Source organism: Bidens hawaiensis, unplaced genomic scaffold, assembly GCF_021521415.1.
Source record: "Bidens hawaiensis isolate Kalapana, Puna unplaced genomic scaffold, B.hawaiensis_p1.1 tig00003241_1, whole genome shotgun sequence".
NCBI classification, from domain to species: Eukaryota; Viridiplantae; Streptophyta; class Magnoliopsida; order Asterales; family Asteraceae; genus Bidens; species Bidens hawaiensis.
Window position 1 is genome coordinate 929,324 of NW_027491177.1, and position 23,405 is coordinate 952,728.

The 23,405-nt window shown below is 41.6% G+C and overlaps 3 protein-coding genes across 3 annotated transcripts; all 3 read left to right on the forward strand.

Annotated features, from left to right (window-relative positions):
- Nucleotides 1-6,877: 6,877 nt before the first annotated feature.
- On the forward strand, nt 6,878-9,894 carry LOC143622736 (metal transporter Nramp3.2-like). The gene is made up of 4 exons (XM_077093798.1): nt 6,878-7,245; nt 8,495-8,631; nt 8,727-9,379; nt 9,487-9,894. Exons 1-4 carry the CDS (start codon nt 6,905-6,907, stop codon nt 9,694-9,696), a joined length of 1,341 nt encoding a protein of 446 aa, XP_076949913.1. The 5' UTR covers nt 6,878-6,904; the 3' UTR covers nt 9,697-9,894.
- A 1,973-nt stretch (nt 9,895-11,867) lies between these two features.
- LOC143622697 (aspartic proteinase 36-like) lies at nt 11,868-15,000 on the forward strand. The gene is made up of 9 exons (XM_077093766.1): nt 11,868-11,912; nt 12,416-12,536; nt 13,155-13,582; nt 13,671-13,827; nt 13,892-13,974; nt 14,064-14,160; nt 14,240-14,312; nt 14,398-14,816; nt 14,899-15,000. The coding sequence occupies exons 1-8, from the start codon at nt 11,881-11,883 to the stop codon at nt 14,610-14,612; spliced, it is 1,206 nt and encodes a 401-aa protein (XP_076949881.1). The 5' UTR covers nt 11,868-11,880; the 3' UTR covers nt 14,613-14,816; nt 14,899-15,000.
- LOC143622663 (uncharacterized) lies at nt 14,730-15,433 on the forward strand. Its single transcript, XM_077093744.1, has 4 exons — nt 14,730-14,816; nt 14,899-15,000; nt 15,073-15,170; nt 15,265-15,433. The coding sequence occupies exons 1-4, from the start codon at nt 14,730-14,732 to the stop codon at nt 15,431-15,433; spliced, it is 456 nt and encodes a 151-aa protein (XP_076949859.1).
- Nucleotides 15,434-23,405: the final 7,972 nt, after the last annotated feature.

Sequence of the window (23,405 nt, forward strand, 5' to 3'; positions counted from 1 at the left end):
TCCATGTGTTTGACGAAAATCTCCTTTTTAATCCCTAGACTCTCTCCTTAAAATAATCTCAATTTCACGTGATCATAAGGTAAGGAGGAGATTCGATAACATTAAATTTTGTCAACTACTCCGTATAAAATAGTATTTTAGCCATTTTATGAACAAAATTAGTTTCTTTTTATTTAATAGTCAACGAATCATTCAAATATGCTACTTTCTAAATTCACTAAATCATGATACACTCGTCTTTCGATTCTGGTAAAACCCTCAGGTCCGTTTTCGAGAATTTAAATATCTCGGCTGAGTCAACATATAAAGGCTCGTAGGCCTTAACAAAATTTTTTTATTTTCTAATGTACATGAATAAAACTTTTATCGACCGATTTATTATAAACAGAAACATTCTGAGCATGTAATTATCTCATAAATCATTACAAATAACTTTATTTTTAACATCAAAATACATATATTTGTAATGGTATAAAAAATTTGTGCCCCCAAAACTTATATGCCCCGCCCGATGGTACGGCTAGCACACCCTCCGAGCCGCCTCTGAAAACCCTCATCTAAGACCAACGTCCGTAAACGCTCACTCACTTAGTCTCTCGTTATCACATTATACGAAAATTGAGTTTGGGTCAAATCAAAGGAGCAAGAATAATAAATTAACAGGTATATTTTCCAAACTGGCGCCCGCTAGCAAAAGCGATACATCTTCTTTACGCAAACATAGTTTCGTGTTACTTACAACCACTTCAACACTCAAAACAGTAGCATCCAACAAATCATCTCACGTTCTCACATTCTCTCCACCATCCAATAAAACCACCAACTCTCCCATCAAAAAAACGAAACATGTCTTCCGACCAACACCAACCGTTACTCACCGAAACCGCCTACGACCCAACCGAAAAGGTCCACATCATCGGAGTATCCGAACACCAACTCCACTTCGACGAGTACGGCAACAACCCTCCACCCTTCTCATGGCGCAAGCTCTGGCTTGTAAGGCCCCGTTACCGGAAGCCCTACTTTCGCGTTGGATTTACTCATAAACACAGTTCTAAATATCAGAGTTAATTAAAACATTTACGCGGAATATAAAACTTTCATAAAACTTTGCATAATTCATAACTTGTCTCAAAACATTCTTTGTCTTTCAACATTAAAGCATTAAATTAAAACATCATAAGTCTTCAGATGCCAGACTCTCGTTCAGTGCCATGTGTCCCCTCAAGCGAGCTGCCTCATTCTACTCACCTGCGTGCATACTAAAAGTCAGCTACGCTGAGTGAGTTCTAGATAATCACATAATCATACCATTCACATAACATAATGTTCTTTCATTCATACTTTCATACTTTCATACTGTATTAACTTACTGTCATATCTTACGTTATAAAGAGCATTACGCCCTACATTCCTCGAGTATTATTAGGGCTCGGTACCCTCCTTCCTCGAGTATTATTAGGGCTCGGTACCCTCTTTCCTCGAGTATTATTAGGGCTCGGTACCCTCCTTCCTCGAGTATTATTAGGGCTCGGTACCCTCTTTCCTCGAGTATTATTAGGGCTCGGTACCCTCCTTCCTCGAGTATTATTAGGGCTCGGTACCCTCCTTCCTCGAGTATTATTAGGGCTCGGTACCCTCTTTCCTCGAGTATTATTAGGGCTCGGTACCCTCCTTCCTCGAGTATTATTAGGGCTCGGTACCCTCTTTCCTCGAGTATTATTAGGGCTCGGTTCCCTCTTCGTTACCATACAACCATACATTATCATTTCTTTCTTTTATTATCTTTATCACGTTCATACACGTAAACATACATATCATACTTACCTTACACCTGGCGTTACAACCTGACAGTACGTGCAATATCCGAAGATCGTTCACGTAACATCAAGCAATCATTCATACATATCATATCATTCACATAAGGCATACACTTATCTCGTAGGATAAGTGTATTAACAAACATATTGAGTATGCACACAGCCCCGAAAACATAACACATAAGGGGGCTAGAAACTCACCTGAATACGGTTACGTTCTCCGTTGATTGTAATTCCTTTCTTTAACTGGGCTCGGCTAACTGTATAATATTTACACATATCAATTAACTACTACTACCCGTTTTCAATAACTGCCTTAACACATTTCCCATTAGGTTTTTAATTCATTTTAAAAAACGAACTTCGCTTCAGGCGAAGTTAAACCTTAGGCGAACTTGGAAACAACTTGGTTCTGGCTTGATTCGATCGAATAGGAACACGTTCGATCGAATACAACACGTTCGATCGAATACAACACGTTCGATCAAACAGGAACACGTTCGATCGAATAGGAACACGTTCGATCGAATACAACACTCATTCGATCGAATACAAAACTCATTCGATCGAATGAGTTGGAGACCATTCGGTTGCTTCCCTATTCGGTCGACTGGACTTGTTCGATCTACGCATTCGATCGAATGGACTGATTCGATCGACTGGTTCGATCGAATGAGTCTGGTTCGACTCCTTCAAGCTGGCGACGGAGAAACCCACGGGTTTTCCAGATTTTCCAGATTTTTGACCCAAAATCGACGTTTTTGACATGGAAATGCTCGGGATTGAAAGGGCTATCGATTCCTTGTACTTTTAAACACACAAGCTTGCATTTTGACACCAAAACAAGGCGGTTTTTGACCCGAAAACTCAAGTTACAAAAACGGGAGTTTTTGCTCGATTTGAGGTCGAAAATGGTTATGAAAACGGATGATTTTCAAGAGGGACTTACCAAAAACGATTAGGAACAAGATTGTGGACTCGGATTTGTGATTCGAGAACTTTCTCTCTCTAGTTTCTCTCTCTAGAATTGAGAGTGTTTGGGTGTGGGAGTGAAAGGGAGTTGGTGAAAATGGTGAAAGTGTCAAGAACTTTCGTTTATATACTACGGGTTTGGTTAGGCTCGGGTTGGCTTCCTACGGGTCGAGACAGGCCGAGTTCATAAAATAACTAAGCCCAAGACCCGTTCCTTACTCGACATTAAATAACTAAAACGTGAAATTACTAAACATAACTTTCTTTTATTTATCATTATAAAAATTTCGGGATGTTACAAGTCTTCCCTCCTTAAAGAGGTTTCGTCCCCGAAACCTAACTTATTCCCTATAAAAGGAAAACTTCTTATATTTACACGCTTTATTGAATCGCCTTCGCTTTCCGAGTTACCCTTCTTACTTCCGGCTTTGCAGTCATCGAATGGTGGTCATGTGTTTTAGCTATTTAAGGTAGCTTGTCCATGAGACCCTCGATGCACCAAGACTCATCTCATCCTTCTAAGGGTTTCGATTAGTACTTTTAACACTATTGTCTAAATCAACATTTCACCATAACATAATAATCATTCTTAACCAAACTCAAAATAATTACACACCACAGATAAACATAAGTTTTAAACCTTAACACAAAACAAGTTCTTAAGCAAATGTAATTTAATAGAACCATTGCATGAGCAATTATTCCTTCATCAGGTGTTCCTCTCTGCAGTTTCCCAAAGTCTTCATCCTTTCGCACCTACCGCCCCTGATTCCTTGCAATCCCTAGCCATGTGGTCAGCTTTTCCGCATTTGAAGCACTTTGGACGATCAGGGCATTCTCGAGAATAATGCCCACTCTTTCCACACCGATAGCACCTGTCTGTCCCAGTCTTGCATTCTCCCTGGTGCACTCGCCCACATGTCTCACATGTATCCTTGTTCCCACCCTTGGCCTTCCTCTCATCAGTTGTTGTCACCATCACGCCAGACCGCTTAGTAGAGGTAGCCCATTTCTTTTCCTTCTCTCCCCCCACCGTTCTTGTTTCCCCACAATCCCTAGCAAAGTGACCCGACTTACCACACTTATAACATTTCTGGTCCTCGGTGCAATCACGAGTTATGTGTCCCTTCTTCCCACATCGGTAGCACTGATTTGGACCAGCCTTGCATTCACCTAGGTGCATCTTCCCGCACACTTTGCACGTTTCCCTTCCCGCGACCCTTGGTATCTTTTTCCCAGCATACTCCACGACATCTACAGATCTTTTGGTTCCCTTCGCTCCTCCCTTTTCATCATCACCACTCTCACTGTCCTTTCCTGCCTTCAAAGTGGCCCTTGCATGGTTTTCAGCAGACCTGTCAGTACGAAATTTCTTCTCTGTAGCAGCTACAGCGTAGGAAATGGCAAATCGAACAGCAGGATCCAGCTGATATCCTTCATCGCTGCTTGGTCCTTGCAAAGTTTCACTTTTCTCCTTTCTCGAGGTAGTAACTAGTTCTTCAGAAGGTTTTCGGACAACGCGTAATCCAAGAGGACGTCCAGTGTGACCTCCCTTTCCAACAAACCTTCTTGCTCCAGCCATTAGTATCCTTAAATGGAAAACACAAACATCATCACTCAAGGAACTATTTAGTACAAGGATAGCAAGGCTAACAGGTAATAACAGTGGCCAGTTGTGATTAGCTGATCACGTTACTTTCCGTGTCCTATACACTTCCCTTTATGAGTCTATTTGTGCCGGTTCTACTTAAGCAGTTTGTCAAATCAAACAATCAATTATTCCTATCCCTGACGTTCACATATCTTTCTTTTCTCATTAACATATATCATTTAATCATACACCTTACCTTTACTGTTCTTGCTTGAGCAACACATGGCATTCTTGAACTGGCATCTTCTTTCCTTTCTTACTTATATCTCATACTCTGTTCGAGTCTAAGCATGTAGGATGCTTAAATCTCTCGAACTTTGCTCTGATACCAACTTGTAAGGCCCCGTTACCGGAAGCCCTACTTTCGCGTTGGATTTACTCATAAACACAGTTCTAAATATCAGAGTTAATTAAAACATTTACGCGGAATATAAAACTTTCATAAAACTTTGCATAATTCATAACTTGTCTCAAAACATTCTTTGTCTTTCAACATTAAAGCATTAAATTAAAACATCATAAGTCTTCAGATGCCAGACTCTCGTTCAGTGCCATGTGTCCCCTCAAGCGAGCTGCCTCATTCTACTCACCTGCGTGCATACTAAAAGTCAGCTACGCTGAGTGAGTTCTAGATAATCACATAATCATACCATTCACATAACATAATGTTCTTTCATTCATACTTTCATACTTTCATACTGTATTAACTTACTGTCATATCTTACGTTATAAAGAGCATTACGCCCTACATTCCTCGAGTATTATTAGGGCTCGGTACCCTCCTTCCTCGAGTATTATTAGGGCTCGGTACCCTCTTTCCTCGAGTATTATTAGGGCTCGGTACCCTCCTTCCTCGAGTATTATTAGGGCTCGGTACCCTCTTTCCTCGAGTATTATTAGGGCTCGGTACCCTCCTTCCTCGAGTATTATTAGGGCTCGGTACCCTCCTTCCTCGAGTATTATTAGGGCTCGGTACCCTCTTTCCTCGAGTATTATTAGGGCTCGGTACCCTCCTTCCTCGAGTATTATTAGGGCTCGGTACCCTCTTTCCTCGAGTATTATTAGGGCTCGGTTCCCTCTTCGTTACCATACAACCATACATTATCATTTCTTTCTTTTATTATCTTTATCACGTTCATACACGTAAACATACATATCATACTTACCTTACACCTGGCGTTACAACCTGACAGTACGTGCAATATCCGAAGATCGTTCACGTAACATCAAGCAATCATTCATACATATCATATCATTCACATAAGGCATACACTTATCTCGTAGGATAAGTGTATTAACAAACATATTGAGTATGCACACAGCCCCGAAAACATAACACATAAGGGGGCTAGAAACTCACCTGAATACGGTTACGTTCTCCGTTGATTGTAATTCCTTTCTTTAACTGGGCTCGGCTAACTGTATAATATTTACACATATCAATTAACTACTACTACCCGTTTTCAATAACTGCCTTAACACATTTCCCATTAGGTTTTTAATTCATTTTAAAAAACGAACTTCGCTTCAGGCGAAGTTAAACCTTAGGCGAACTTGGAAACAACTTGGTTCTGGCTTGATTCGATCGAATAGGAACACGTTCGATCGAATACAACACGTTCGATCGAATACAACACGTTCGATCAAACAGGAACACGTTCGATCGAATAGGAACACGTTCGATCGAATACAACACTCATTCGATCGAATACAAAACTCATTCGATCGAATGAGTTGGAGACCATTCGGTTGCTTCCCTATTCGGTCGACTGGACTTGTTCGATCTACGTATTCGATCGAATGGACTGATTCGATCGACTGGTTCGATCGAATGAGTCTGGTTCGACTCCTTCAAGCTGGCGACGGAGAAACCCACGGGTTTTCCAGATTTTCCAGATTTTTGACCCAAAATCGACGTTTTTGACATGGAAATGCTCGGGATTGAAAGGGCTATCGATTCCTTGTACTTTTAAACACACAAGCTTGCATTTTGACACCAAAACAAGGCGGTTTTTGACCCGAAAACTCAAGTTACAAAAACGGGAGTTTTTGCTCGATTTGAGGTCGAAAATGGTTATGAAAACGGATGATTTTCAAGAGGGACTTACCAAAAACGATTAGGAACAAGATTGTGGACTCGGATTTGTGATTCGAGAACTTTCTCTCTCTAGTTTCTCTCTCTAGAATTGAGAGTGTTTGGGTGTGGGAGTGAAAGGGAGTTGGTGAAAATGGTGAAAGTGTCAAGAACTTTCGTTTATATACTACGGGTTTGGTTAGGCTCGGGTTGGCTTCCTACGGGTCGAGACAGGCCGAGTTCATAAAATAACTAAGCCCAAGACCCGTTCCTTACTCGACATTAAATAACTAAAACGTGAAATTACTAAACATAACTTTCTTTTATTTATCATTATAAAAATTTCGGGATGTTACACTCTGGCTCTTCACCGGACCGGGGTTCTTGATGAGCATAGCCTTCTTGGACCCTGGTAACTTGGAAGGTGATCTTCAGGCCGGTGCCATTGCTGGCTACTCCTTGCTATGGCTGCTGCTGTGGGCCACGGCGATCGGCTTGCTGGTTCAGCTCTTGTCGGCTCGGCTTGGCGTGGTGACTGGGAGGCATCTGGCTGAGCTCTGTAGAGAAGAGTATCCCAACTGGGCTGGGAAGCTGTTGTGGGTCATGACTGAGCTGGCGCTTATTGGAGCTGATATTCAAGAGGTTATTGGGAGTGCTATTGCTCTTAAGATTTTGACTCTTGGGTTTTTGCCGCTTTGGGCTGGTGTTATTATTACTGCCTTGGATTGGTAAAGTTCTAAACTTTTCATTAATTGTATCTTTTATTATTTTTCTGATAATTATAAAAAAGGAAATTTGTTTAAAGATTTGACTTGGGTTTATGTTCTCGATTTCTCTAGGGTTTTCCAAAATTGGATCCTTAATATTGTAGCATGATTCTATAATTCAATGATAATATGTCAATTTCATTCTGTTTATTTTCATATTTTGATTGTTATTTTGTCACTTTCACTTTGACAACTAAGTTATTGCTATTTATCAGTATTTTAATTTCCTTCTGAACATTTTGGCTTGGTTTATAATAATAAATCAAGGTTTTCTTTTTGTTTTTATTTTTATTTTTATGTTTAGCTAGGCTTCTGAGTAATTCAAAAAAGGGTCATGCTATGCATACACCAGCCCCCTGGGGTGGGAATAACGCTATACGGCTCGTATAGGGCCTATACGAGTCGTATAGCCCTAACCTATTGACTTGCGTAAAAACGTGTCGGTGTGGCAGCTTTTTGCAGTCTATACGAGCCGTATAGACCCTATACGAGCCGTATAGATTTTCCAGCTTGTATAGCCTACGTAAATCGTCTAACCTATACGAGCTGTATAGGGTCTATACGACTCGTATATACAGCATGTCAGCATGTACTTTGACCAGAGATTTTTAATTACTTTTCTGGTCTATACGACTCGTATATGTGGTCTACGACCCGTATAGACCAGGCATCAGATTTTCAAAAGGCTATATTTTAAAAGTTGAGTTAACACGAGCCAAAACATCTACACCAACAAACGAAACTATTTTTATAGCAATTATATTTCAAAAGCTTAGATAACTCATATATGTGTCAACCAAAATGGATTACATTACCACATCTAAAAAGTCGTTACCCCGAAACGCTCATGTTGTACGTAGGTTGTTATGTATATTTTTATTTTGTAACCAACTCTGGTGTTGTTTTTAATATTTTGTAGTTTTAAAATTGAAAAAAAAAACCCTATACGAGTCAAATAGACCCTATACGAGTCATATAGCCCTATACGAGCCGTATAGGGGCTATACGATACAAAAGAATAAAACCTGACACTTCTGCTTGAAAATGACTTGACCATGCACCTATACGAGCCGTATAGAGCCTATATGACTCGTATAGGCTACCCTGGTGTATGAATAACCAACATGGTGTATGTATAACCCAAGCCTTCACAAAATTGAATTGTTTGACACCATAATTAACAAAGATGGTTTCTTGATCTTCAATGCAGTTTCATCTTTTTATTTCTTGAAAACTATGGGGTGAGAAAGCTAGAAGCACTTTTTGCGGTTCTCATTGCAGTCATGGCAATCTCGTTCGCATGGATGTTTGGTGAAACTAAGCCAAATGCCAAGGAGCTTCTTGTTGGTAAAATTCGACAACTTTTTTTTTATTAATTCAATGCTTTATTTCTTCAATGTCCATTGTCCAAAACTCAAAAACATTTTCTTTATTCTTATAAGGTCTTGTGGTTCCAAAGCTCAATTCAAAAACAATCCAACAAGCAGTTGGAGTTGTCGGATGCATAATAATGCCACACAACGTGTTCTTACATTCCGCACTTGTACAATCACGAGAAATCGACCCACGAAAAACGGGCCGGGTCAAAGAAGCTCTCAGATACTATTCAATTGAATCCGCCATAGCACTTGCTGTATCATTTATTATTAACCTCTTTGTAACAACCGTTTTTGCAAAAGCATTCTTTGGTACCGCAATAGCCGACACTATCGGTCTTGGGAACGCGGGCCAGTATCTTGAAGATAAATTTGGGGGCGGGGTTGTACCTATTTTGTACATTTGGGCAGTTGGGTTGTTGGCAGCCGGGCAGAGTAGTACAATCACGGGCACATACGCCGGGCAGTTTATTATGGGCGGGTTTCTTGATTTGAGGTTGAAGAAATGGTTAAGGGCGTTGATAACACGAAGTTGTGCTATAATTCCTACATTGATAGTTGCTTTAATATTTGATAGTTCCGAGGAATCTTTGGATACTTTAAACGAATGGTTGAACGTTCTTCAGTCGGTTCAGATCCCGTTTGCTCTTATTCCACTTTTGTGTTTGGTGGCTAAAGATGACCTCATGGGTGTTTTTAAAATCGGCCCTGTTTTAAAGGTATTGTATGTGTATCATTTGTAAGACGTTAACATATTAAATGTTAACATAAATTTTTTAAGTGCAAAAATGATAGTAATATTGTATGTGTTTGGTCATGTTTGCAGACGGTCTCATGGTTTGTGGCTGCACTAGTGATCGCAATAAACGGTTATTTATTGCAACAGTTTTTTGCTGAAGAAGTAAGCGGGGTAGCCTTTACTAGTACCGTCATAATATTCACTGTTGCATATATTGCATTCGTTGTATACCTTATCTGGCGAAGCATTACAGTTTCGACATTCGGTTTCTTGAAGCCAAGAAGCGACGCCATATAGAGGTTTACATGAGCTAAATATGTTATGTATGTATTTTTTTGGTATCTACTTTCTAGCCATTTTATTAACATAATAGTAACTTCAGCAACATAAACCTGCCAGAAATGGCAAATCATTATTTTTCGTGGGGGGTTGTAACTCGAGTTTAAATAATCTGGATGACAGTTGGATATGTAACTGATAATTCTGTATCATTGTCAAAGTATATGTATTTTGTTCATAGCCATCATGTTTCTACAGTTTTATCTGTTTTGAGCAACATTTGACTTTTGCTGGTATTTCATGTAATCATATTGGTTAATTACTTGATTCTATCTGATTTAAAACAACTAATTTGTATTGAAACTGTTCACTTGGTGAAAAACTAATGCCATCTATCTTCTTGATGATAATATAGAATTATGGTTATAATATAAGTTTGAAAACGTATACAAAACGTTGGATCATTTATAAAAAATAAGACAAACTTATCTTAAAGTGTGTGTTATGGTGCCTCCAAAGAGGCGTGAAAAGCTACACTTAGGATGTGTTAAGCGCCAACGGCAACACCATCACCCTTCCTTGATGAAAAGGCGCTGCTCCTTTATTCTTGACCGCTTGGCGGACACTGCTCCTCTTTTGGTGATACCATTTGTTCTTGAAGCGAATTAGACAGTGTCATCTCATTCCACTCATTTACAATCACGTTTCATCCACTATAACAAATTCAGTTTAGTGTGAAATGTGAAAGCCTCTTTTTGCCACCTCAACGTATATGTGTCCCGAACTCATTCTAATTTAGCCATTTAGGAAATTATGAGATAAGTTTATAAATTTTTTGACACGATACTAAAGTCATAGTATCAATTCTATCAACTTCTAGACCTACAATATTAATGCCTCTCTGTAAAACTTCACTAGTATACGAGTTTAGAGTGAACAGGAAGGATGAAGATATAATGATGGGATAACATTTAATAATAATAAAAATTAAGTAAAATTGAAACTATCAGGATTTTAAATGATTATATGTCGTATTAACCTTTTCTAAATAGAATAACTAAATATGCGTGTGATGTGCTTTTACTAGTTAATATTTTAATTATTTATTTTTATTAATTTTGTATGTAGTGGGTGGTTAGTTTGAACCACTATCTTATGTTTATGGTTAGTTTCTATTTTCTTGTTCTTGTAATCCTTTTTAATGTGTTTAGGTTTAGTATGAAGATTATGAATGAAGAATATGAATTAGTCTGAATTTTCTCTCTATTTGCTAATCTAGATTTCTGTCTATTTTCTTTGACTAACTATTAATTGTTGGAACCACATCAATGCGTACATCATGTTATCCCTTTTATATAATTTTTTAAACGGCCAACAAACTAAGAATTGCCTAGGTATTCTGACGTGTGACCCAATGGGAAAAAGTCACTGCCAGCTAGCCCAACCCAGCCGTACGGAGCTCTTAAACGCCTCTAAGTTATCTCCAGTTCCGAGGAAACCCACCTGCCCGAAGTCCCATTAGTGGTAAAACCCGAACACCCTTAAGATCGAACTAAAGACCACAAAAATCCCAGTTTTCCCCAAAGTGTTATAAGTGGAATCGAACCTAAATCTCTATTAAAAAACTCAAGTTTTCTATCGTTACACCCCCATTAAAAAGATCAATGTGAGCCAGCTGAGTCTTTTACCTATACTTTGTTTGAAAATAATTGTTTAAATAAAGTAACACCTATATCCTAAGTATACGTTAAGAATAAAATAAAAAGAGAAGTTTATATATATATATATAATAATTATAAAGCGAGTAGTAGCAGAAAAGAAGGCTTTATCGGACGTCGTTACCTTCCAGATCCGGTGATCTTCGTCACCTTTCCGATGCGTTAACACACCTTCTTTCCTTTCTTTCTTGCAATTATTATTATTATTATCATGGCACGATTCACCTTATCTATATCTATCTTTATTATTGTTATTATTATTATGGTGTTGAATACTCTGATGTTGTTTGTTGCTTATGCGGTGGTTGATGATGATGATGATGATGCTGATGTTATTCTTCTTCTTCTTCCTCCGCATGCTGGTAGCAACCGTCACGCCATGTTTCTACCTCTCTATCCTTCGCCTCCTAATTCTAATTCATCCGGAACATCTAGACGTCATTTACAGAAATCCGATACGCATCATCGTCCTCCGAATGCACGGATGGCTCTGCATGATGATCTCCTTCTCAACGGGTATTTTGTCGTTTTGTTCACCTGATTCTCACATACACACGATCATCATGCCATGAATATGTGCAGTTTTAGTTATGTTTATTACATGTATCTTACACATGGGGAGTTGTGAGTAATTGGTCTAGGCGTTAGACTTGGTAAATTATAAAGCAGAAAAGTTTTGAGAAATTATGTATATGTCAAATTACTAATATTTTAAATAAAATGCGTCAATATCATTATAAATAAAAAAGATACATCTTTAAATACTAAAATTATACAGAATTTGTTAAACATCAATTAGAAAAATGATGTTTTATTTCTTTAACTCAAAATCTGCTAGAGTTGAATGACCAGGTCATATTATGGCCGAGGTTGACTACCTTTTATTACTAGGCGGAGTTAAAGAAAGTCGCATCGGCAACATACCTTGTAGCAATTACTCGGCCTTCAAGACCTACTTTTACCACACTGGATTTTTAGGTGAAAATTTTGATTGAATTGAATTGAATGATGAATTTTAGGTATTACACGACGAGGCTGTGGATTGGGTCTCCGCCGCAGAAGTTTGCGCTAATAGTTGACACAGGGAGTACGGTTACTTATGTCCCATGCTCTACCTGTGAACAATGTGGCAAGCATCAGGTTGGTACTTCTTTGTTTTGTGGTTAAGTAATTTAAGCTCACAAGAGTTTTAAATACATTCAGTTAGTAATTATTTTTATAACTTGGAACTATTCATGAAACATTTAGGGGCTATTTGATTGATGTAAAACGAACATGAACATATGTTCGTTCATTAAGAAAATGGGCATTTCGTGTTCGTTTATTTGAAAACTAAACGAATGAACTTAAACGAACATAATTGAACAAACATAAACCTACACAAGCCATCTAAGTTTAAGTGTGGGATTTGAATATCACATATGGCCCATCAAGCCATTTAACTTACACGCATATGTTTTTGTTCATATGGGTTTTTTAAGTACAAACATATTTAATTATATTTAAAAACTTTAAAATTACATAGTTAAAAGGGTTTAATGAACAAACATAAAAGAACGAACAAACATAAATGAACGACCAAAACATGTGTTCATGTTCGTTCGTTTAACATAAACAAAAATGAACTTCCCGGCAAATTGTTCATGGACGTTCAATTCGTGTATAGGCCTAATAATAAGTTGAGTTTAGCATGCACATGTTATTTAGGCATTTTATCTTTCTCGTCTTCCTAAGGTTCTGAATAAAAATTATGACCAGGACCCATGGTTTGATCCAGATTCATCCACCACATATGAACCTGTGAAATGCAATACTGATTGCACATGTGACAAAGACAAGAAGCAGTGCATATATGAAAGACAATATGCTGAACTGAGTTCCAGCAGTGGTGTTCTTGGTGAGGATATAGTATCATTCGGCAAGCAAAGTGAACTTTCACCTCAACGGGCAACGTTCGGCTGTGAAACTGTGGAAACTGGTGATCTGTACAGTCAACACGCTGATGGAATAATGGGCTTGGGCCGTGGTGATTTAAGTATCGTTGACCAACTTGTTGATCGAGGCGTAATAAGTGATTCGTTTTCTTTGTGTTATGGTGGAATGGATATTGGCGGTGGTGCCATGGTTCTTGGTGGTATATCTCCGCCCTCCGGGATGGTGTTTGCATACTCGGACCCTGTACGCAGGTATGTTTTGTATCTATCTTTTTTATAGATACGAAAGTCATACTTTTAATACGTCTCACACATTTACTCTAGTCTCGGGTGGCAACAGCCCATATTACAATATTGAGCTGAAGGAGCTACGTGTTGCTGGAAAGCGGTTGCCTTTAAATCCAAGTGTATTTGATGGAAAACATGGAACAGTGCTAGACAGTGGAACAACATATGCATACCTACCTGAAGCTGCTTTTCTTGCATTTAAAGATGCTGTAAGATTCACTTATCTGAAACCTTAATCTCCTCATAATTCTAATTTTTTAATCTTGAATTCAGATCTCGAAAGAACTCCGTTCTTTCAAACAGATCAAGGGTCCTGATCCAAGTTATAAGGACATTTGCTTTTCTGGTGTTGGACGGTATTAATTGTTTGTGAATTAGTAATCATATAATTAATTGTTGTGTTCAAAGAGTAACTAAACTTAATATCACATATTTGTTACATCAGTGATGGTTCAAGGCTCTCGGAAAAGTTCCCGTCTGTTGATTTTGTTTTTGGAGAAGGACATAAGTTGTCATTATCCCCTGAGAACTACTTGTTTAGGGTAAGTGTTTGTATCATTATCTTTTTCCATTTTCTATTTCAAGTCATATTTTATGCTCATTTGTTTGTTATGTTAAAAGCACTCAAAGGTGCGTGGTGCATATTGCCTCGGGGTTTTTCAGAATGGAAAGGATCCAACAACTCTTTTAGGAGGTATTTTAACTTTTTACTGCTCAAATTATTTACCTCTTTTATTATCAACAAAGTTGGTTTGAGTGTAATTTTATGGTTGTTACAGGCATTACCGTGCGCAATATGTTTGTTATGTATGACCGTGAACATGCGAAGATTGGATTTTGGAAAACTAATTGTTCTGATCTATGGGCAAGACTTCATGATTCTGGTGGGCCCGCTTCGTCACCAGCTGATTCACGTTCAAGTCCTGATGTGTCTCCTACTGCTCCAATGATCAACCCGTATTATATCGCTCCAGGTACCATAATATTCATTTAATATAATCTGTCTTCTGTATTGCACAATATGATTTTTCAAATTTTAATGATACCAATTGTTTCTTGTTATTTTTGCCATGTAGGATCGAAAGTTGGAAGCATAATATTTTACATGTTAATGAATATCAAATACCATAAGTTGGAACCCCACATTCAAGAGCTTACTCAGTTAATTGCCATGGAGTTAAATGTTAACAGTTCTCAGGTTAAATTTTATGTTTTCACTTTATTTTATGCACGGTCGGTTCACATATAAAGTCATAATTGGCTTCAAATAATGGTTTCAGGTTAACCTATTGGATTTCACAGCCGAGGGGAACGGTTCCCTTACAATATGGTCCATCACTCCACCAAAACCTGCTGAATATATGTCTAAAGAGAACGCATCTGTGAGTTCTTACTTATTTTTATACTACTGCCAATTTTATTATTTTAAGCTTACTTGTTACATCTGGTGGCAGAATATTATTGCTAGGATAGCTGAAGATGAGATACACCTTCCTAAAAAGTTTGGAAAACATCGTATATCCAATTGGTATATCGAATCCGATCCAAATAGGTATACTGATTAGCTATAGTATTGTCTAGTTTCTGTTACCAATTTTATTTTTTCAAAACTTACGCTAAAATACTTGCATGGAAATAATACGTAGATCATGGTGGCAGAGTTACATGGCTGTGGTCATAATATTGGTTCTGGTATTAGTATCTGGATTTTTGGCTTTGGTGATGTGGCGGCTTGGGAGATATAGACGCCTAACTGGCAATCTCTACAAGCCTGTTGATTCTGGCACGCGTGAACAAGAACTTCAGCCTCTGTGATCTCAAATAATGGCGTGCGTGAAATATTGACATGTAGCGATATATATGGATGGATTCCCGGGATGATTGCTAACAAGGTGATTAAAGTTCCGCTTATTAATACCGATAACATATACTAATAATCAATCATGTTTTGTTATAACCTTCATAAAACTAGTGTATATAAACATGATTGAATTATTATTATTATTATTATTATGTATATAACTTTATAGTTTTCAAGATAAAAGTAAAATAAATCACAGGCTGAAGAGGTAGGTCCCCGCAAAGCCCAGTTGGACCCGCAAGACACACCTTGAAGAGGTACGTCTGCGCAAAGACCAACTGGTTCCGCAGGACCCACCATGCTCAGAGAGATGAAGAGCTTACACGCAGTAAGCCAGCTGTTCCCGCAGGAAAGCCTCCCTTGGTACAGTACCCTGCCTGTCCCCGCAGTTGTGGGTACAAGCCAAGAAGGAAGGCCACCCGCACTAACAGTAGGGCTACACGCATAAGGCACTAACTCTTAATACTTCAGTAATGTCACCTGAAGAAGGAATGAGCAGGGCGGGAATATAGAGCTAGTCCGTACGCTTCTGGAAGATCTTTTGTACTATACCTGCCAAGGTATGGACAAAATAGACAAGATCTGACCAAAGCAGCCCATGAACCAATCACAGGGTGACAGCTCACCGACAATAGTACGAGGAGGAGCACGCTCCAGTACAAAATGTCGCTATCAGCCGCTGCCTACCCACCAACTCCCATCGTGGCACGTACATAGCCCGTAGTTGGTGGAAAAGGAATATTATACAGCTGGCCGTACCTGCTTGGAAACCTACCTTCGGCTATAAATACTCCAACACCTTGGAACGGTATTATCATCTTATCTTCTCTCTAGCTATTCCTCTCAATATACACTTATATTCAGAGCAATATAGTCTGATTCTCACGCCGGAGGGTGGTCACAAGGAGGAACCCCCCTTCTCAGTGACGAGCTCACGGTGTCTGTTTTGCAGGTCAAGAAGAATAACCATCTTTGCCGGACCTAACCCTCGTGGGAAACATCTACTTAACCCTAAGATTATCCGTAATCTGCCGGGGTCATTTAGTGTTTCTTCATTGGCGCCATCCGTGCATTAAGCTAGAACTAATTCTTTTTCTCAGTTTTTTCAAAATTTCTGGAAAGATGGTTAAGGTTACTCCGAGGCCAAGGCCACCGAGTGACCAAGAAACCCCGGTAACCACAACCCCAGCTACTGGGGGGAATACCGGTGAATACACGGTTTTTACGAACACTACCCCAGCTACCCAAGCCAGGGCAAGTGCAGTAAACAATCCTCCCCTGGGATTCATTGATACCCAGGTGGAAAAGCAACAAACGAGGCTTCCCCGCCAAACACTAGATCAAGTTAAAGCTTGGGCGGAAGCACGTCAGAAAGAATTCCAAGCTGAGTTGGATGAACGTTTACGTTCACTCCAACAGGCCAACGACGAATTCGGAAGCACTCGACAACAGCTCAACACGAGCAATGATTGCGAGTATTCGGATGACGATTGGGAAGAATCTGACAGTGACGCAAACCCTTGTCATAAGGCGAAAGGGAAGCGTAAAGAAGTAGACTTCCGCTCGAAAAGAAATTTTGGAGAAACTTTCAAGCCAAAGAGCGCGGGGGGAAACCCACGTGACTTCTCCAAAACTTTCAGACCGACTGTTGCAAATGCGGGAATGTCCAAATTTGCAAGAGACATTGCGGAAGCAATCGCTCCAAAGAGTGCCAAACATATGTCCAACATAGGTACTTTTCATGGCGTATCCGACCCAGACGATCACTTGAACAGATTCATAGCGGGGGCAACCGTCAGTAATTGGACGGAACCCACGTGGTTTGATCGTCTACCGGTCCACCACATCTATGATTGGGCAGACTTCCAGCACAAGTTCAGCCAGCACTTCAGTCAACAAAGAAAATATACTGAAGAGCAGTGGACGATCCTCAACTGCGTCCGAGAGGAAGACGAATCTTTGCTAGACTTCATCACTCGCTTCAACTCAAAGAAGCTAAGTCTAGGCACTATAAGCGAAGATCTTGTTCGCGCCGCTTTCATCCAGGGCGCCGAGTACCCAGAGCTTATCCGCACTTTGACGGGTAAAGATGGCATGCCATCTACGTGGGATGCCATCATGACGGCAGCTAAACGCTTTGCCGAGATGGAGAAGCGACTGGGTAGAAATCTTCCCCAGAGCACAAATCTCTACACGCAGAGGACCAGAGAAAATAATGTCCGTACCGCCCGACATAATAAAAAGAGGAAGCTTGGTATTTGGCAGGTAAGGATAAACTTTGACACCTCATCTAGCTCTCGCCCTCTATTAAGCGGAAGGGACAACACACACTCGTCCCGGAATCCCAGATGGACGCCACTCACAAAAAGTGTCACCGAGATATTTTCCACCGAGAAACTTCCGTGGCCAAAGGCTCCAATAATCCGGCAGCGTCATAAAGCTGATCAGAGCAAATCCTGTGACTTCCACGGGACAAAAGGCCACACCACAGATGAGTGTACGTCTTTGAAGGATATTGTCGAAACATTCGTCAAAGATGGAAAACTTACACACCTCGTGGCGTCAATCAAGAACGGAGGGATAAATGACAATCGGTACAAGGGCAACGGACGAAAGCCCGTCGACATCAGCATCCACATGGTTGATGGCAACGTCAGAGGAAGAAAACGACGAACGACGGAGCCAAGTGCGTGGAAGGAAGCTGAAGTGCGCTTCCCGCGTGTGCCAGGAGGGCCCAACAAAGAAGGCCCCATAGTGATCAAAAGCCAGCTTGGGCACTACATCACCTCCCGCACTCTTGCTGATAACGGCGCTTCGTTAACGGTCATGTATAGGCAGTTCTTCGACAAGCTAGACGACGAAGACAAAGAACGCCTGGAAACGGTCTACGCCTCAATGGAAGGGTTCGATGGCAGCACAAACACCCCCTTGGGTATCCTATCTTTCCCCGTCACTCTCACGGACAGGAAGTACTCCCGCACAGAAGACGTGGACTTCATCGTAATGAGGAAGCCACACCACACATACGACATCCTCTTCGGGAGGGATGGGATGGCAAGATTTAATGCCGTGGTGTCTTAAGTCCATGGCATGATGGGGTGGCCAACAGCTGAGGGTGTCTTGATGATCACGGGTATTCCCCAGGTATGCATCGCATCTGTCTCATCTAACCCCAAACCAAAAATGGCTAAACCAACCATTACCGAGCCAGAAGAATGGGCCTTCAATGGCAAATACCCTGACCAGGCCGTTACCATTAGCCCAACAATCACTGATCCCACACGCACCTTACTCAAACGCTTATTGCAAAAAAATGCTGACATCTTTGCGTGGACTCCAGCTGACATGACTGGTGTACCCCGAAGTAAGGCGGAGCATAAGCTCAAATGTGACCCGGCTTTTCCGCCGCGTCGCGTAATGGGTGCGGAACAGGCTAACGCGTGTAGAACCCAAGCCAAGGAACTCCTTGACGCAGGCATCGTACGCGTTAGTAAATATCAAACATGGGTTGCAAATCCCGTCATGGTACCGAAATCCAACAAACAATGGCGCATGTGCATAGACTTTAAAGACCTGAATAAAGCATGCCCCAAAGATTGTTACCCGTTACCCGAAATTGACCTGAAAGTAGATTCGTTAGCACCGTTTCGCCTTAAATGCTTCCTTGATGCGTATAAAGGGTACCATCAAATCCATATGGCCGTTGACGATCAGGACAAAACCGCATTTCGGACGCCCGATGGCACATTTGTTATCAAATGATGCCATTCGGACTTAAGAATGCCGGGTCCACATACCAACGCCTAATGGACAAAGAGTTCCATGCCCAAATCGGGAGGAACTTTGAAGTTTACATGGAAGACGGATAAACATGAAGCTCAACCCGAGCAAGTGTTCTTTTATGATGGAAGAAGGGAAGTTCTTAGGAGTCATCGTTACCAAAGATGGCTTCAGAGCGAACCCTGAAAAGGTCGAAGCCATTATCAAAATGGAATCACCTACTACCATCAAACAGGCTCAGACACTGAATGGACGACTAGTCGCACTTAACCGCTTTTTGGCAAACCATGCGGATAGGTCGTTCCCATTCGTGTCAACATTGAGAAATTGCTTGAAGAAAATGCACTTCCGCTGGACACCAGAAGCGGAAGCAGCTTTTCAGGAGATTCGGTCACGCTTGATCGAACTCCCAACGCTCACAGCACCAGAAGCGGGGGAGGAATTAATTCTCTACCTCTCCGCCACAGACAGAGCAACCGGGGCAGTCTTACTAGTAGAACGAAAAGGCATCCAGATGCCCATCTACTATGTAAGCCGCGTCTTAACGGACGTAGAAACCCGGTACTCTACCCTGGAAAAATTTGTCTTAGCGCTTGTACAGGCTTCACGCAGGCTAAGACGATATTTCCAAGGACACCCAATCACCATTCTCACCAACTTCAAACTTGCAAACGTTCTAGGCAAACCCGAGTTATCAGGGCGCCTAGCCAAATGGGCAATTGAATTGGGAGAATACGCGATAAAGTACAAGCCAAGACCAGCCATAAAAGGCCAGGTCTTGGCCAACTTTATTGCAGAAGTCCCCGCTTCGCGGGAAAAAGAGTGCCAGGAAGAGGCTCAACCCTCTCCAGCACAGGACATTGATGATGTCTGGTGACTCTATACTGATGGAGCATCCAACAACGAAGGTTCAGGCGCAGGGTTGAACCTAACTAACCCGGCAGGCCAAGAATACACTTACGCCATTCGGCTGGATTTCCCAAGTACGAATAATGAAGCGGAGTATGAAGCATTCTTGGCCGGGTTAAGAATTGTGCGTAAGATGGGAGTGAAAAACTTGGAAGCCCACGTGGAGTCCATGTTAGTAGCCAACCAGATAAACGGGACGTACACGGCCGTGAACGACACAATGGCCCTGTACCTCGCACAAGCAAAAACCCTTATGCGCGATTTTAACGATTGCAAATTTATGCACATCAAGCGAAGCGAAAACAAATCTGCGGATGCGTTAAGCAAGCTTGCGTCGTTAGCCTTCACCCACTTGGGAAAAGACATCCGCGCTGAACTTCTTGGAGCACCATCAGTCCCGCACAAGGAAATCTGTGTCATCCAAACTGGCACGGAAACATGGATGACACCAATCATAAATTACCTTGCAGCGGGTATACTACCAGAGTCGAAGACACATGCAAGAAAGATACGCTGTAAATCACTGAACTATCAACTTGTTGATGACATACTTTACAGGCGTAACTTTCTTGGCCCACTCCTCAGATGCCTGGACGATCAAGATGCCAACTACCTCCTAAGGGAAGTACACAAAGGCATCTGTGGAGTACACGCAGGTCCACGTGCAGTTGTAGCTAAGCTAAACAACGCGGGATACTTTTGGCCGGGGATGCACACGGATGCGCTGGCCTACATCAGAAAATGTAGATCCTGCCAGCTTTACGCACCCAACACGCATCGCCCGAAGAACGAACTTGTTCCAGTCACGTCGTCGTGGCCATTCCAAAAGTGGGCCATCGATGTGACAGACCCATTTCCCACAGCAGCATGGAACGTTCAGTTCCTAGTGGTAGCCATCGACTACTTCACCAAGTGGATAGAAGCAAAACCCCTAGCCCAAACAACCGCAAAACATATCAAAAAATTTATTTGGGAATTTATTATTTGTCGTTTTGGACTTCCACAGAATTTGGTAAGCGATAACGGCACCAACTTTGCTGACCAGAAGCTGCAAAAGTGGCTGAAAGAACTTCAAATCACCCACACCTTTACCTCAGTGGCACACCCGCAGGGTAATGGTGAGGTGGAAAGAGCAAACAAGAGCATCGTCGACGGCATAAAGAAAAGACTCTTGGAGCATAGATCCGGCTGGGTGGACGAAGTTCCACATGTCCTTTGGGCGAACAGAACGCTAAAAAAGGCAAGCACGGGCGAAACCCCGTTCAGCCTCACCTATGGCACTGAAGCCATGGTCCCGGTCGAAATTGGTCTACCCTCACCAAGAGTCATAACTCAACCAGAAGACAATGATGCGGAAAGACGGTTAGTGCTAACCGAAGAACGCAGACACTTAGCCGCAGCGCGTGAAGAGAACTACAAGCGAAAAATGCAAAAGTACTAAAACACGCGGGTAAAACTCTGCAACTTCAATATCGGAGACTACATACTGCGTAACAACGAGGCTTCGAACCAAGAGCGCCCAGGAAAGCTGGCCCCGATCTGGGAAAGGCCATACATCATTAAAGAGGTTTTGGGAAAGGGCGCATACCGGCTCGAAAGGCTCGATGGCACTCCCATCCCAAGAACATGGAATGGAGCTCAATTACGCAAATGTTACATGTAGATCAATTCCAAACTTGTAAAGAAAAGGCCTAGAGCCACTTCTAATGGAAATGATTCTCCTTTATCACATTGTGTTGATAGCCTTACCTTTATACTTATGAACTGACCACACGGATATGCCGGTGTTCACCGCATAAATAAGTGTGGGAGGAAGTAGGTCGTTGCGTGTGGAAAGCGGCACAACCCGCATAAACACAAAAACAGTAAATATTTCTAAGGGGAAGATGAGGAAAACCTTCACGCAGGTCAGATATAGGTAAAGTTTGGTCATCCTACTAAGTGAAAGTGACGGGTGTACCCGCACAATCATGATAAAGGAAACAGAACAGTAACCTATTATCCAACACGCGTCGAAAAGTTAACTTATTCAAAACACTTAGAAAATTGCTAAGTTAAACTAAAATATGCATGAGCAAATCATATAAGGTTTACAGGGCAAGGCGTTAACAAAATATTTATATTCACAATAAAAATTCAATGGCTAGGTATCTACCCGCCTACAAAATTACAAATCTATCCTAACGGTTGGAAGGGATCTCAAGGTTCAAGCTTCAGGACCACTCCCTCCAAACCCACTCGAACCCGCACCATCAGTTGTCTGCGGCGGTTCGAGGAAAGCCTTGAGAACAGCTAACCCCTCATCAGCAGCCGCAATTTCGTTCACCTTCTCCACAACCGGATGCGGGAAGGCAGCATACTGGTTCACAGCTTGGTCGTAGGTAGCTTCAGTGTCTACATCGTGTAAAGGAAAGTTGGAAGGCGGGATGCCCTTCTCTGCAAATCCTAGACCAAGCAGGAAACCAGCCTTCTCCCCGTCCTCATGAGAAGCGTTGAGGGCTGCACTCATGGCATCGTCATAAGATGTGTTCGCGAAAATCCGATGCACAACCTACAAAAAAAATATATATCAAAAACTTTTCTAAGTATAAAGAAAAGTGTAAAGCAAAGAAATTATGAAGCTATGCGTACCTGCGGCAACGCTTCTCGTAGAAGCCATTCCTTAGTGATCAGAGCTTCTTGGAGGGTAGCTTGAGCTTGATCGCAGGTGCGTTCGGCTTCATTCTTGGTGAGGTTGGCAAGCAACACATCCTTAGCAGCAGCCTCTTCAACACCCTTAAGCTTACACTCAGTGCGATCAAGCATACCCTTCTGATCCAGGAGCTCTTGGAGCTTCTTGGCGTCTTCCAAGGCCAAAGCATCATGAGCCTGCTGAAGCTTCTCTAGTTTGGCTTTAAGCTCCTCATTCTCGCCGCGCAGAGGCTCAGCAATGGCTTCAGCTTTGGTGGCCCTCTCGGTCGCGTTACGCGCAGTTTCCTTGGCCAACCTAAGCTGTTCGTTAACAGCTTGGGTAGCCTTGGAACGGGCCTCGTGCCTGGCCTGAACCTCGACCTCAAGGTCCTTGAAGGCCTTCTCCTTCTCTGCAGCGGTGGCAGCAAGCCTCTTATTCTCCTCCCGCAATGCTCGCGCCTGAGCCACTTCCAGGCTACTCGCAGTCTTTAACTTGTCGTTTTCACGACAAAGTAACTCGACGCGCGGCTGCATCCGGGCAAGGAGGATTCGGAGCTCATTTGATAG